The following is a 16,655-nucleotide window of genomic DNA, read 5'->3' as shown; positions in this document are numbered from 1 at the left end:
ACTGCATCAGAAACAATTGATTCTTACTACTACTAGTAGTAATGTTTGTTTTCCAGTGTCGACCTGAAAAGTTGAAAGTCTTCCATAATCACATAGTCCCTCACTGTCCTTATTATTCTAATAGCATGGAGATCTGTGTATGGGCCCATAAGACCCCCTCCATCATGATTTCTTCCAAGTTCTCCACAAAGAGATTTTCAGACAAGCAATTATGTTTTTCACCCCCATAATTACTTACTCATCACATGACTTTAATTCATGTTTCTACCTTATGGGAACAGCACGTACGTTCCATTCATGACTGCCAATCTATGGCAGTCTGTAAGTCTCCCCTACTCTCCAACCAATGCCAGGTGTTGTAGTTCCTCTATTTTAGAGAGGATTCCTTGCATTAGTAAACAGCTGACATCACTCCACTTCCTGGCTGGTCTCCAATATCACCTACCTTTCCATTACTTGAGTTAATATTTCTATTTTCTCCTTACTACCAACTTGTCCACTAACTGATTTTGTTTATCTGCCTTTTCATTTTCTTACAGAATGACATAAAAAGGTATTCTACCATGGCTGGACAAGTAAGACAGCTCTGCCCTACAGCTGCCTGTTCAATAGCAGGAGGTAGGAATCTGTAACCCAGGAAGAACCTTACTGGACCACGTTCCCATGTCTTACAAAATAATGCAATAGCAACACTCACTTATTGGCTTCATTGTACTATAGCACCATAAAATCTCAAGTGGTGGGGCAATGGGGAAATGGAAAAACAGGAGAGAAAGAAAGAAGCTTATGTAAACAAGTCTCTAAGACTGAGGTCACACTATATTTTACCTACATTTTACATAAAAGAGAAAAATATGTATTTGTTCAGTTTTGAATTCATTTCACTGGTCAGCCTCTGCATTCTTTACATACATAGTCTAAAACCAGAAATCAGCACATGCAGCAAAGCATGGAGTAGAACAGCTAGTCTGAAGTTGAGAGGAGCAACAGCAATAAGCAGAGCTGAAGCACACATGGTCCGCACAAGGCTCTAGAGTGCAGAAGACGCTATGCTACCACCAACTCCTTCCCTTAGGCATCCAGGAAATAAGTGAGACCTACTGACAGCACCTGTTTGCTCTGGCAAGGCTTCAGGGAACACTGACCCAAGTCAGATAAGCTCATGGAAGACAGTACGTGAGAAAGCAAAGGTCTGGTACAGGTCTGGGCTCCCAGCACTGTGAGAGAGCCTACGCCAGGCAGCCAATCCACGAGGATGATCCAGAGCTTCTGTCCCTCAGGTGACTTTCTCAGTGCTGAGATCCCAGGTGGAAGGCCAGTAGAGCAGGTATAAGCCCACCCTTGCTCTGACCAGTTGTTAAGCTTAGCTAGCCAGCTTTTAGGTACCTTCCAGTACTGGAAACCTGATGAGGCTGTGTCTTTCATGACTGTCCCACAGTCTCTCACTGGCCACTTCTCCTTATGGAAACCTGCCTGTGCTCCCTTTGCCATGTGCAAAACATTTCCTTCCTCCAGCCCTCACGGGTAATGCTACCAGAGCAGTTCAGCTCACCTGGCCTCCTTCAGGCCTGCACAGCCAGAGAAAATGAAGTTACTTGCTCACCCTCATGTACAAAGCAGCTTTGCACAGACACCTGCCACTGGGGTCCTGCTCCCACTCCCACATGATGCTTGAGACTCACCTGAGCTCCCTGGCAGGCTGGGCCCTGGATCACCAAGACCTCTGCAATACTCTCAGGCTGCCATCTTACAGCCATCTTGGCTCTTTCTCAGGGCAGAACACATCTTCCTACCGCAGCTGTACAGGGTGGCAGAACAGACAGGTTCAGACAGCCTCTCATGGCCAAGGGCCATGACCCTATGTCAGGAAGAGATTCAGGGCCTGTTCCAGGCTGCAGCTTCACTGGGAGCAGCCAGGGCTGCTGAAAGAGAGGAAGAGAGTGAGGCCAGGGCTTGGGCTGCACCCAGGTTCCTGAGACACCTGGGGGAGATGATGGCTTTATTGCTGGCAGGTGTGATTTGGCCCAACCGACCCTCAGTGCTACCATTTGTCCTGCTGGGCTGGACCCTGCTCCCTCACCCTTTGAAGGTGAGGACTTATACATTTCTCCTTAATTTGCCCATGAGCTGAGAAGGTCCTTCCTTTCCCAAGGAAAGCACTAGGTGTGAGGTTGCCTCACTGCCTAGGTCCCCCTGTCTGGGGCAGGCCACCCTCCTCCTAAATATGGCCAGTCTAGACAGCACAAAGGAGAGCAGAAGCACACTGCAAGCCTCCCACAGGGTGTACAGCTGGTGCTCCCCAGTTAAGAATGGGAGGATGGCTGTGGAGCAGCCATAAAGGCACTGAGGAAGTTCTACAAGAGCACTATAGACCTTGTCTGAGCATCTGAGGAAGAGCAGCTCCAGACCTCTGTCTTGGATTCTTCCTTGGTCTCAGTGCTGAAGGGGCTTTTTTTGGCACAAAGCACCTCCAGACACCAGTGTAGGCTAGTTTGACTGGCTGGCAGGGTGCTCTATACTACACCCACACTGTGACGCAAAGGATCTGTGAGTACAATGGCTGAAAAATGATACCAGCACATTTGTGGTTTAATGCTAATTTGCTATTGCAGCAGGGAAAACCTAGGTGAGGTCAAAAGGCAGCGTTACACTTGCAAAAGATAGCAATAGATGATATCACTTTGAGAAACAGAAGTATCTTGGGATAAACAGATATCATATTTATAGATAGATCATGTAGAAACTGCCCCTCTGATGGAGTACTGGTACCCAGACTTTGTCCTGGACAGGGAAAGGAGAAGAAATGAGATAAGAGCCTGGGAGTGTATAATCTAGAGCTAGCTCACTTCTGTCACTGGGGAGGCAGGGTTGACCTATGGATTCTGATGCTGCAGGAGGACAAGTGAACACAGCTGTAAGTGATGATGCAAGGCACTCTGCCAGTTTCAGAAGTGGCTCCCCAAGCAGGTCACCAGAACATGAGGTCCAATGGACATCATCTCCTCTAGGTTGTGCAGGCACTCCTCCTATTTCCATGGAACGAACGGACACCAGGCCACCAGTTCCTTATTACTTTATGGAGCTGACATACTCAGCAATCAGTAACCCTGACACTGCTGGCGTGCCACAACACCCCATACAGCACAGCATGACCTTTTCATGGGGTGCCACCCTCTTCTTCACCACTGCAGCAGGCAACACCCAACTGAACCAGCCTTGAATGCAGAGGCAGCAGCACCTGGGCTGGGTGGCTCTGGCACGAGACTGGCTCTGGTGCAGGGGCAGTGCTGCCCCACAGCAGTGGGCACAAGCACCCCCTGCTTTGTCAGAGCTGTGGCGTGGCAATGGGCCAGGCTGCCATTAGCAGGGCAGGAGCAGCCAGGTGTGATCCATCCCAGGCTTGAGGGGCCCATCCTGCCCTCAGGGCCTGGCAGGTACCCCCAGGGGTCCACAGCACACTTGCTGTGGTGGTGACAGGGCAGGCTCTGGGCAGCCTGCTGCCAGGCAGGTGCAGGCTTGGGGCACTGCCACACCATGGCTGAGCAAGGGGGATCCGTACCATGGCCAAGGCAGACCTGGCGCAACAGGAGCACAGCACAGACTGGCATGTCAGAATGTTTATTAATAAAAAAAGTCACAATAACTTACTCCCTTTGTCACACAAAGGGCTCAGTATAAAGAGCTCTAGCCTCCTAAGGTAACACAGGTGAATGAGAGGTGGGTACTTCCTCTTGTCCTCTGAGACAGCGGCCTTCTCCTGTCCCCAAGGGGAAGTGCAGCCAGCACAGGAGCTGCTGGCCAAGTGGGGACTGGCACAGGAGCAGCCATGTGCCCCTGCCTGGAGCTGGTCCACAGGCAGCAGAGACCAACACAGGGTGCAAATACAGAGCATATGGAGACATGGAGCACTGGATGCCAGAGGGTACACAAGCTGCAGTGAAGGAGAGAGAAGTGGCTGCTTCTTGCCATAGTGCTGAGGGCTCTGTGGAGCACAAAGAGTGAAGCAGCAGGACAGCAGCTGCTTACAGGCAGGGTGATGTGGGGCTGGCTGGGAGCAGCCCTGCCTGCCTGGCTGCTGCCTCACACAAGCTCTCGCCTGGCAAAGGCAGGAGGCCAGCTGTGGCTACTTGTCACACTCCAGATCCTGGGCCCCCTCTGCACCCTGGTAGTGCATCTCACAGAACTCCTGAATGCGGCTGCAGGCCTCCAAGATCATCTCCTCAGGCACAGTGATCACCACACGGAAGAAATTTGGGTACTCAAAGCACTGAAATGAGAAAGGATGAAGCTGGCCGATTACCTGGGATAGTGCTGTAGTTTCAGAGCCCTGCCTTGGGGCAACAGTAGGTCAGTGTAGGACAGACTGGAGGACAGCAGGGCTGTGTTCTTGCTCTTAGATGGTTTTGGGTTTTTTTCCTGTTTTCTCCCACCTCTGTGTAGACATAACACTGCAAGGTGACAGGCCATAGGTGTATGGACTATGCAGGACCCAGGGAATGGACTGGAAGGAGCTAGGAAAAGAAGAGGTCTGAGAGCATCCAAGGCCTCATTCATATTCAATACTGGAAGAAGAGCTGGAAAGAGGTGGGCACAGATGCGCTCAGACTGTAGACCTTCCCGGTGCCTATGGGGGTGGGTGACTGGAAAGAGGGTGAAGAAAGGAACATAGGAGGTAGCAGTCCTGGGCCTCTGAGGGAGTGGCTTCAGCAAAGAGGTGTGAGGGTACATAGGGTTCAGGGAAACAGTTCTGCCAACTTGAGAAATACAGAGCAAGTCTGGAGCTGGGAAGAGCCTGGCAGCCTACCTGAGAGCTGTCAGTGAACCAGAGACTGTCAATTACACGCTGCACTTTGTGCTCACAGCCAGCACACATGCACCACTACAAACCATGAATGCAGCACACACAACTCCCAACCCATCCCCAGGCTGAAAACCGCTGTTGCTTCTCTCCCTGTGCTACGGCCCACAGGTCCCTGCAGTTCTCAGGGTTAGGCTCACCGTGGCTGGCAGGCAGAACACAGACTGCTCCGAGATGAGTCGCTCAGTGAACTCAACATCATTTTCAAACTCAGGGAAGTGCTCCATCTCAATCCCAACCTGCAGCAGAGGGGTGAAACATAGCAAACAAGGGCACCAAAACTATCTGCAGTGACTCCGTTTACACACATGGCCCCATAACTTCCTAGTCAAATGCAGCTGTCTGCCCTCAATTTTTGTTCATGATTTGGGCTGATGGGAATGTAAGACAAAAACAGAAACATATAAATCAAAATTGGAGCTTCCTCAAGAAGTATTCATTAACTACCTAAAGCTGGAATTTCAGTTAAGGACAACTTCAGTAAAAAAATTATGGCAAAGATACAGTAATCAATCAGAAATGAAAATAAATAACATCTTGAAAAAGAGCTTGGGAGAGAACTCTAGTCAATATGCATTAATAATTCTGTCATGCAAGAAATCCATATGGTAAGAAAAAGACAAATGAATGTTTTGGTTAAAAAAAAAGATTACAAATGTATTAAACTTCAGAGTCTTAAATGTTTCAATTCACCTTGCTGAGGCAAAAGAGATTTTTTTTAAAAACTTTCTATGATGTGATGAAAAACAAGCAATTAAACCAGATATGGAAAAAGAGGCAACAGCATAGGCAGAAGACAGAAATGCTAGTAGGAAGACTACATCTCCAACAGGAAGTACGATAATCTGACTTGTGTTGTAGGGGCTTCCCATTGCCAGTAGGATTCAAATGCAGGTAAAACAATGTTGTCTTGCAAAGTACAGGTCACTGAGTTCTGTGCAGGAGTGACGGAGTGAAATGTACTGGCCTCTGCTATGTGAGAAGTGCACAGCATATTCTGGCCTTCAGAAGTGACCAAGGGATGTGTCTACCACATAGGGCAATGTGAAAATGCATGGTAATGGAGACCTGGTGCCAGGCAACAATCTGAAACCACTGACAAGCACTGGCAATGAGATCTACTGTGAGTGTTGATGATCTGGAAATGGGATTTCACTTTCCTTGCTTACCATGAGGTACATGGCTCCGGCAGGACTGACAGGCTGGAGCCCAGGGATAGCTGATAAGGCAGCGTAACAAAGGTCAGCGTTGGCCTGAAAAGAAGAAAGGAGAAATTTCAAAACAGGAGAAATTCCAGGAAGCAGCTCAGCGAATGAAAGCCAAGCTCTGTACCAGGACTATAAACAGGTTTGCCCACTGCAAATAAATGGACAACAAATGCAAACAGCATGGGTGATCATGGCCTTGAGTACAGCAGCTGTTGCTGAGCTGAGCTCAGCAAGTCAGTGCCAAACTTCTCATCCCTTGGGTCACCAGCTACAGCTGCAGGGCTAGGCTGCCCTAAACTTATCACATCCAATATTTCTGCCCCAGTTACCAGGTCTCCTGCTGGAATTGGATTTGTTGGGCTCTCCTAGTCATAGAACTGCACCTTGAAGGTGGTGGGGAGGGATGATGAGCTAGAGAGATGGCTCCCTCCAAACTGGTTGGGAGAGCCAACTGTGCTGCCCTGTTACTGCCTGTTTACCTTGAGCATGCTGAGGGTGTTGTGGTAGAACTCGGGGGGTGTTCGATGCAAGATACGTTCCAGTGCTCCTTGGACAATTGTACAGGGTCCTAGGATCCTTTGACTCAGTCTTAGAAGGCCATCCCTGATCTGAAAAAACATGGTGATATTTGCAGCTCAGACTGTTCTTCCCCAAAGGAAAGGGACAGCTCCAAGACCTACTCTCTTTATTTCTACAGCTGTGTACACCCATCTCTTCAGTGAGCATACAGCATACTAAAGAATATTTGCTTGACTATATGCCAGGGATTTGCAGGCTATTTACAGTGTAAGTCTCTGTTCCTCAGCTGCAGGTTGTAATGCCAACAGAGACAACATTTGGAGCTTCCCAATCTGACTCAAACCAGGCTGGAATACAGATAATACAAATAAAGCCAGAGCTGTTCCAAATACCACTTTGCATTTCTCTTAAGTTTAGGCCCAGAAGTCACACTTTCAAAGCCAGGTAAGGACAACCAACATTAGCTCTTCTGCTCACTCAGTTGGTCCTCTCTTCTCCCTCTTCCTCTGCAGAAAGCCCTCTAGGTGGAAAGATCTCTGCAGTAGATAGTTGTTTTGTAACGTGGCTGAACAGCCCAGATAAAGCACTGGCAGCATTGCAAGGTGTTTTGTACTTACTTTTAAGAGAAATCATATAAGAGCACATAGAGACCACACATGGACTCCACATGCTGGATAAGCCATGCAATACCTTCAGTGCACACTGGATCTATTTGAGAAGAGAAGGAGTTAGAAGCATACAAAAAGGACAAGGCATATATGAAGGAGCAGTAGAGACAAGGAGTGTAGATGTGGGTAGAAGGCCACGTATGGGAGCAGATGGAGTAAGCAAGGGACATGAAAAGCTTAGAGGTGCAGAAAAGTGTGTAAGCAATTGGGTGACACCCATGGGAGAGCAAAAGAGCAGTACATGCCTGTATCAGTTAAAGCCCTGGTGATGCACACACTGAAGACACTTGCAGACCTGTTACTGTGAAAGCCACACTCAGCAGTTCTCACCTCATTACCAAAGATGTCCCTCCTGTCGTGAATTAGGATCCAGCCCATCCGCCAGCCAGGGACTAGCCACCGCTTTGCCAAGCCTCCACAGGACAAGATTGGCACGTTGGTGCTGAGAGTTGCAATGGGTTCATATTTGCAGTCAGCAAACACCTGTGACAGGATGCTGTGTTAGGGCTGTCCCTGCCTCTTATTGTGAAAACTGTGGGGGTGTGCATGAGGGACAAAAGGAAGGGAGGCAGGGAAGTGACGGGAATTTGATAGTGAAAGCTCCCAGCTTCAAGGTATGAACATGGTAAGTGCACTCACATGAAAGTGAGCCGTTTGGGAGCAGAGAAGGAGCTGGACAAAAGAGGTACCCCCAGGAGTGCACACCAGAGGACTGGGAGCTCCAGGCATGGAGCCAGGCACAGTACAGGGAAGTGGAGCTGTCGCTCACCTCTGGAGACCTGGCTGCCATGGCCAAAGGGCAAGTGCATCAGAAAGGACAGGCAGCGTGGGGGTGCAAAGGACTGCAGCTAACACTCACCATGTCTCCATAGATCTCATCAGCAAGGATGGGCACGCACTGTCTTGATGCCACTGTGGGAGAGAGGGCATTCAGCATGGCCACCCAGCATCCTCCAAGGGAACAGACCAGCTCTTTGCTGCAGGGTCTGGGAAGACTCGGAGGGAAGCTCTGTCCCAGGGCAGAGGGTTTCTATCTTCTTCCTACAGACTGTTCATTCAGAGAGCCCAAGCACTGGAGATCCCTGCTCTCACTAAGCCTAGTTCTGCCCTCACCACTGGAGGCAGGCAGCACAGCTCTCCCACTGACAGGCAGGGTTCAGGAAGCATAGGGCTCCCTGTTGAACTCTCTCTCTCTGTGGACCCGAAGTGGAGAAACAAGCAGCCCAAACCACACAGAGCATTTGAGGAGCAAGATACACACTCTGCATGTTCTTGCCCAGATAAGGCAATACCTGCACACTGAGCAAGACCTGCTTCCTGAGCTGGAGTCAGTCGTGAGGGGGGTAGCAAAGCCCTGGGTCATGGTGCCACAGTGATCAAGATATGGGCAGACACCAGACTGCAACCATGCCCCACATACACACAGGCAGGCTCACCTGCCAGGATCTTCTGGAGGTGGCTCTTGCTGAACACAGAGCCGCAGGGGTTCGATGGGTTGTTCACAATGAGACAAGCTGTCTTCTCATCCACCAGAGACTCCAAGTGCTTCAGATCAATTTCCCAGGCCTTCTCAGGCTAGTGAAGTGAAGAGAAGGGGACGTAACAGCCAGGGAACTGGACATGCCACACAGGGTGAGGTGTGACAGGTTGCCCAGGGTTACGCAGGTCATCTTCACCCACTTCCCAAGCAGGGCCTGGGTATTTCTGAGAGACAGAAGTGTCAGAGCTGCCTCTTCCAGGCCTGCCACCACTTACCAAGAGGTTGTAGAGTTTGACCTCGATCCCCATAGACAATGCCAGAGTCTTGTAGAGGGAGAAGCCGGGCCGTGGCACCAGGATGTTCTGGCCTGGGTTGGCCAGCACTGCCAAGGCAAGCTCTATGGCCTGGCTGCAGCCACTTGTTAAGATGACATCCTGCAAAGAACACACAGGAGTCAGTGGAAAGCACAGCTGCTTTGAAGTACCCAGCCATGTGGGACTGGCACAACACTCAGGCTCTGCCTGGGGAGAGCTTCTCAGCCAAAAAAGACAGGTCTGGAGCCAGACCAAAAGCAGGAAAACCTCCAACAGCCACAGAGCTCAGCTTCCTTAGGAGGGTGGAGGAGAAGTGCTCAGGGCAGGGGACAAGAGCAGCAGGACGCCATTGTGGGACAAGGCTATGGGCTAGCCCTCAGTCCCACAGATGGGCAGGGGAGGGAGAGAGCTGGGGCAGGGCTCCCCGCCATGTGGTCTGGGCACAGGCAGCAGCACCCTGCCTGCACCGCCGTGGGAGCCTCAGCTCACACCAGTACCTGGGCCTCCAGTGGTGCCTCTGGACAGTTGTAGTATGCGGCCACTGCTTCCCGGCAGGACTGGTAGCCTGGGGAAAGAGGAGCCAAACATGGAAGGGAGGTTTTTACAGACCATTTCCTTTTCCTTGCCAGTACAAGGCTTACAGCTGCTGCAGGCTGCAGGAAGCCCATTTGTTAGTGACACTGTCCTGCAGTGGCACAGACTGTCCTGCCTCGGGCCAAGCACCACGCAGCCCTGAGACTGGGCCAGGCAGGCCAAGAGCAGGGACAGACCCGGGTTAGGGAGGCAGGCTCTGTCCCCAGCACATCCTGGGCACAGAGCAGACAGGAACAGTGTCGAAGGCAGCTGAGGAGCTGCCCCCACCCAGCAGAGGGACAAATGCTATTACATGGCCTTCGCTGTTCAGTGATGGCACAGGGCAGCCCTCCCTGCCACCAGAGTGTTCTGTGAGGCAGGCATGATCTACGCTCTGTGCTTGCTTTCTGCACTAACTGCAAACAGGACTCATCTTCACAGAATCACAGAACGTTAGGGATTGGAAGGGACCTCATCTTGTCTGAGAAGTCAGTGAGCCCAAAGGGAGTCCTGGTCAAGGCAGATCAGGCTTGGCTGCCACCCACGGCTGGGAGACACAGTCCTGGGCCCCTCTGGGTGCCTGAAACCTTACCTGTTCTAGTGACTGGGGGAGCAAACACAGCTTCTGCAGGAGGCTCTGGGCCTCAAACAGATCATCCAGGGAGGAACACTCAGGTGTATCTAAGACTGTTGGTGAGGGCAGCTGCAGGGTGCTACTGGGAAGATGTTCATGGGCTCCATATACCTGCTCTGGTGTAGGAGCTGGCACATGCCTTCATCCTACTCTCACAGAAGAGCTTTGTCAACTTACCAACAGACGGAGCATAACCGTTGTAACGTCCCGAGTCCAAAACCTCCTTCACAGCCCGCGTGACCTCATCATTTGTGGGGAGGTTTCCAAAGACTGTCGGGTCTCCTTTTTGAGGATTGAAAAATAGTAAAATTCTCACAGATCTGTGACAGACACAGAACTGCGTGGTTATCTGACCTGCCCCTGGGTGTTCGCACTCCTGCAACCTGCCAGCCACACAGTCAACCCCACTGCCCGGAGGCTTCAGCCACAGCACCATGCTCACCTAAGGACAAGGAGATCATAGCTTTCTTTGGGTTAGGCTCCACCTTCATGCTGTCTACGATGGCTCGGACAGGATTGAAAGTCTTCTTTGACATTTCAGAAGCCCTGACAGCCCATCTTGGCTTCCGGACCTTCACCTTCCCCAGTGATATGTTGTTCCCATTGGTCTTGAGATGAACATCCAGCATTGGTACATGATCTCCATGGCCATTCACTTGGATCAGGTATGAGTCCATCCTGAGAGCTGTCAGTGTGAAGCAGATTTCCTGGGCTTAGTTAACACATGCCAAACAAGAAATCTGCCTGGCTGGGGACATGACTCTCCAAATGCAAAACTTCTGAAAGCTGTAGACCCTACCTACCGCCTATGGACAACTCCACAGCAGCAAGTAGGGCTGTATTTGGGACCAGGATGGAGTGAAATCCTGCATGTGAGCGAGAGCACAATGGGAAAGATAAAGGCTCCATGCTGGCTGCACCCCTGTCTAGCATGGGTTTGCTGTGCAGAGGAGGAGTAGAGCCCGTTAAAGCCAGCGACCAAGAGGTATACATGGTGGTAACTGCTTGACTGCAGATTCAATGCTCCACTGACAGAGGGCCAGGTCACCTCCTTCCTCCCCCCAGCTATTAACTTGCACACCTCAAGCTGCAACCACAAGGATCAGCCCACCATGTGATGTCACATCCTGAATGTCCTTCCAGTCTGCAGACAGAAATTCAGCACTGTTTAAACCAAATCTCAGATGTCTAAAAGGTAGTTCTGGCCCAATGACAGCAGCATGCATTGAACAGTGGCAGGGTGTAGGTTACAGTCACTTGCCTCTGTCAGCTGAGCAACAGGGAGCAACAGCCCAGCCCAGAGACCCCAGAGCAAAAGGCAGTGCTTAGAAAATGGAGCGAGACTGGTAGGGCCAAGAGGGAAAACAGGGAGGTGGCACTGCCTCAAGTAAAGGGCCTGTAGTCCTGCCTGAGTCTGGGTAACAAGCAAGGCACAGCAAAGGATCGGCTGCCTTTTAGGCCCAAAATGCACACAAAAGTGACTTACACACCCCAGCACATATACCTGGAACATAGACCAGATCCCGCTAGCAAAACCCTTACTTATGAACTGCTGCCGACTCAGGGCTTTCCACTTGCAGACGGTTAGGGACAGAGCACGGGCCAGGCAGAGGCCTCCTGAGCCACCAAGCCTATTCTTGCTGATACCAGCACCCTATCTTATAATCCTGCCATAAACTGCTTATGGTCTCTGCACTGTCCTATTTCTCTGCTCCACTGAAGGGCAGTTCAGTGAACAGCAGCCCTTTCCTGATGGTAGTGACTCAGCCCCATGGTTGCAGATATTCACAACACAGCTACCCCTTCCCCTGCAGAGACTAAGCTGGAAAGGCTCTAGTGTTGCCTGCTTCAGGCAGGATTTGGCATTGGAACAAACTTCTCACTGATTCAGTGACATTTACACCTAGAGATGTCCCATGCTGCTGCAGATGCTCTGCCAGCAGTGCCTCATTAGCCTGTCCATAGCAACTTGGGCTGATCTAACAGGGTCACAAAGCAAGACTTAAGCTTCTCTGCTGCTAATATCTTCTGGGTTTCCTTTCCACCAAAGGAAATGCAGCTGAAGAAACGTGCAGCAGGGCTGCATAAAACCTGATCAGAGAAATGAGCCACATATGTCAGTTCAACAGCAGGGCCAAATCGTAAACGCACAGTGCAGAGTCTATCCCAGCAGAGCCTTCACACCACCCTGCAAAGTGGATCTCATGCAAAGGAGAGCTGCAGACATAGGCTCAATTGATGCCTTCAGTGTTGGCAGCCAGCAAAGATCTCCCCACTTCTCCCCCTGAAAGAAGCAAGGTACCAGAGCATAGTACTTTACCTTCTACAGCACAGAGAAGGAAACACCAAGCTTGGTGGTCCAGTCCCTACTTTTCATCCAGGACAAATCCCCTTGAGAAGAAATCCCTGCAAATTCTTGCCCATGAAATATGCCCCAAAACTGGGCGTTGGCACTGAATCGTTTAGCCATTGGCTCACAGAGAGGGCTGCTCTCCCCACCCAAAAATGCCCTCTCCTCCCAATTGCAACTGTGCTCACTTCAAACACCTGAATCATGTCTGCTTGTTAACTCTTTCAGGGGGCAGCCTGTGGAGGGACACAGCTTGGCTCTCCAGAGGCCCTGGGCTGCCACCCTTTTACACCACTTCCCTCAGCCCTCAAAGACTGCAGGGGCAAATCTGCACAGAGCCCAGGTGTTCCAGCCCTAGAACTTGCAATGCACCGAGAGTGGATTGAGGGACCCCAAAGTCTGCAGAAAGCATCGGTCTGTCCCAACCTCAAAGGCTCTGGGCTCCCGATGCACCAGCTGAATAAAGAGAGTTTGTGGCATTGTTACAGTCAGGAGACATCTTCCTCCATAGGCTGAAGGGAGGCTGGCACTTCCCTAGCTGGTGCCTTGGAGACACCAGGACCCAAAGGGTTAAAGGAAGCTCAAGTTGCCATGGGTTTGTTGGGTTTTTTATTATTTTTTTTTCCTTTTGTTTTTTTTTTTTTTTGGTAGTTGCTGCAAGACCCAAGCAAACTCCTAATTTTGGCAGCTAACAGAAATGATGCAATTCTTCCCTTTCTGATGGTACTGCAAAGCACAGATGACACCATTCCCAGAAGGCCTTTTTTTGCTAAATGATGTGAAATCTATACCTTCCTGTCCCTTGACTCCTGCAGGCCTGGGACAGATAAGAGCAGCATCTGCATCCTCCCTGTCTTCCAAGGGCTGCTCCCAGTCTTCCCTTACTACTTCGACAGAAAAAAGCCAGAGATCAAAGTGGTGCTCAGGGACAAGGGGGACGCTGCTGATCTTGCAGAGTGCTGACACCTGCATTGCAGAGGCCAGTGGTCACTGTGATTTTTGTCTGTTTACACACACTCCTGCGTGGGAGGAGGAAGGACCACTCATGCTCACTGCACCACCAGCTAAGGCTGCACCTCTTCAGTGCAAGAAGTGGCCCCTTCCCTCTGCACAGGGCAGGGGCGGGGGGCTGGGAGCCACGAGTGCTGCAGTGGGCACTGCGGAGGCCACAGTGGGGCCAGGGCTGGAGGCAGGTTGGGAGGTGCTGGGGTGCAGCCAGTGGGTCCAGCCAGGGCCCCCAGCCCCAGGCTGGCTGGCAGGCGCACAGCAGCCATCCCTGGGGGCTTTGGACAAGGAATAGCACCTTTCAAAAACAATTCACAGAGAAACATCTTGTACTGCTCGGGCTTTCTTCTGCTGAAGTTCCAGACCATTTTCTCTCTTCTTTTTACTGAAACCTGATATGAGCAACCTTCAGGAGTTCATGTAGGCGCTCTCCAAGCACCTCTGGGTTATTTTCTTGCTTTCCCCATCTCTTGGCATGCTCAGCCCTGCCAGGTTTAAATGTGCTATTGGGAGGCCTCAAGGACGATGCTACATGTTCTGCCTAGCAACAACCCCAAAGCTGACGCAACTGAGCTGTACCTGTAACACCGCACGCAGCGGCGGGGTTCAGGAGAGGGCATGGTGGAAGCCTGCTGCCAAGTGGGGGGAAAAAAATGGCTCTGGAGACGTAGGTAGACCCAGTTACGTAAGGCTGAGAGCTGGCCAGAAGGGGGGCAGGACAGTGGTGCACAATAGGGTTAGTGGGTTTCTCCTGCTATTACTATGCCTTTCTCCTCTCTGCATGACTCCAGTCCTTCTCTGGATGTTCTCACATGGGGTCTTGCAGGCCTCACCACCTTCTGGTGCCTCCCAGGGCTGAAGCAAGAACACAACTCTCAGCACTTCATATTCTGCAAATATGGCCAAGCCACCTCTTGTATGGTGTGGTGGAATGGGCGGCCGTGCCCTGCAGGATGCATTTCTGCCAGCAAGGCTGTGTGGCTGCCAGGACCTCTATACCCCACTGTCCTGACCAGCCCACTCCCTGCAGTTCGCTGCTCTGTCTCAGCAGCTCTCTTCACAGGTATCTTGTAGCACATCTCTTCAGCTCTCTCTTTCTTGTATAGCCTGAGAAATTGATTTTTGTCTCTTCCCAGAGGAAGGAGAGACTGGTGATGGCTTGAGATCCTTTGGTACTGCCCAGCGTCCTGTTTCTGTGAACAGAGACCAAGCCAGCAAGAAGAAGCAATTCCCCCTGCCAGGACCAGCCAGAGTCACGGAGCAGGGGTGAGGAACGGCTCCTGGAGCGGAGCACAGGCCCAGGTGTCACTGCACAGACAAACCTGTGTCACTGTCGCTGCTGGGCTGCAGGCACCTGGAGAGTTTTGCCCATGTGCCCTGTACCCCCATTCAGGGTGCTCTGCTCCAGGGACTGACACTCAGCTGGTACTCTGCACAGAAACCCAGCAGGGCTTTTAATAACCAAATATGTGATTTTTCCTTTTCCATTTTTTTAAAATAAATTAATTTATTATTGATCTCTCGTTTATATGAGCAAACAGCCATGAAGCCTCCTTAGCTCTCATGAATTCTGTGACTGCTTATCAGTTCCCACAGTATATTTATAACACTGCAGCAGGTCTCCTGAAATGCCAGTGACAAACCTTGTCTGTTACAGGTCAGGTCACCGGGCATTCTGTAAACGCAGATGCTCACAGTTAAATCTGCCATACAGCATGGATGAGGCTGCTGTGCCAAACCTACATATATTTGCACAAGTCTCTGATCAAACCTTGATGATGGTAGTGCCTCCAGTAGTCTTAATTGCTCAGCATTCACCTGAGTTGCAGCATAGCACCTGTTACCTCTTTGCATAATCAGAGGAGAAAATCAGCTCAAAAAAACCCCAGCTAGGTTCCACAAAGATGTGCAAACATTGTGTTTAAGAGACAGAAAGAGAGAGCCAGATAATCATAGAGTCGTTTAGGTTGGAAAAGACCTTCAAAATCATCGAGTCCAACTGTTAACCCAGCACTGCCAACTCCACCGTTAAACCATGTCCACATCCACACGTCCTTTAAACCCCTCCAGGGATGGTGACTGCACCGCTTCCCTGGGCAGCCCCTGCCAGGGCTCGACAACTCCTTCAGCGAGGAAATTTTTCCTCTAATATCCACTCTGAACCAACCCTGGTGCAATTTGAGGCCGTTTCTTCTCATCCTATCACTTGTTAACTGGGAGAAGAGACCGACCCCCCACCTCGCTACCTGGCACAATCCACAGAGAGTGACTCAAAGCTAGCAACTAAGTGGCTCAGAAGTACACAGTAGCTACTTCGTCTGTCTGCCCGTACTTAAGACCACTCAGGATTTGATCTCAGAAATAAAAATCTGAAGGGCAACATTAAAAGACAAATTGCACCGTCTAGCTAGAAATGGCTCATTCTGGAAAAGTAGCTGTCGCATGCTTTGTTGTGGCCGCTGCCCCCTTGGTGGCCTTGAAGCCGCAGGGACATTGACCAGCCAATGGGGGTGATGGACAGGGGCATGGTGGCTTTGTGGGGCAAGGCGACACCATGAGCTGGCAGTGAGTGGGGCAGGCAGCACCAGGCACCTTCTTCTCCCAGCCCCGCTCGTGACTGACTTTGAGCCCCAGTGATGGAAACCCACCATCTGCCCAACCACTCTGCTCCCGCAACAACTGCCTGTCTCCTTACACAATGGTGGAGTCAGGGGGTGTGGGAGACACATTGTCTTTTTCTGGAGTGCCTAACTCACATCCCTTTTGCTTCAAGCTAAGCTCACTGCTTCCTGACTATGCCAGCAGCAGACAGGGAGCACGAAATACTTTCCTCCTCTCGACAGCAGCTTTTTACAAGATTGCAAGTTGTTGTAAAGGCACCTCCCTATTAGCAAGCTTGCAAGTTGTTAACAGACACCTGTTCTGTCAAATGAGAGGGCTGGGATCAATCTTTTTCTCATAGGTTGAATTTTTAGAGCTTTCTTTTGCTTTCCTCTGGATCCCCTCCAGCTGATCCACTCACTGCTGGAAACACAGTGAACAAGAC

General features: G+C 50.8%; 1 protein-coding gene across 1 annotated transcript; it reads right to left on the bottom strand.

Annotated features, from left to right (window-relative positions):
- Positions 1-4,123: 4,123 nt before the first annotated feature.
- TAT (tyrosine aminotransferase) lies at positions 4,124-12,627 on the bottom strand. The gene is made up of 12 exons (XM_010188609.1): positions 12,575-12,627; positions 10,697-10,932; positions 10,432-10,536; positions 9,545-9,612; positions 9,009-9,167; positions 8,690-8,828; positions 8,113-8,165; positions 7,584-7,736; positions 6,546-6,674; positions 6,028-6,111; positions 4,999-5,097; positions 4,124-4,267 (listed from the first exon to the last, which is right to left on the bottom strand). Exons 2-12 carry the CDS (start codon positions 10,929-10,931, stop codon positions 4,124-4,126), a joined length of 1,368 nt encoding a protein of 455 aa, XP_010186911.1. The 5' UTR covers position 10,932; positions 12,575-12,627.
- Between the last annotated feature and the right edge of the window lie 4,028 nt (positions 12,628-16,655).

This window comes from Mesitornis unicolor, unplaced genomic scaffold (genome assembly GCF_000695765.1).
Source record: "Mesitornis unicolor isolate BGI_N332 unplaced genomic scaffold, ASM69576v1 scaffold937, whole genome shotgun sequence".
Lineage (NCBI taxonomy): Eukaryota > Metazoa > Chordata > Aves > Mesitornithiformes > Mesitornithidae > Mesitornis > Mesitornis unicolor.
The sequence above is the reverse complement of the archived record's forward strand: the minus strand, read 5'-3'. Positions and strand labels throughout refer to the sequence as shown.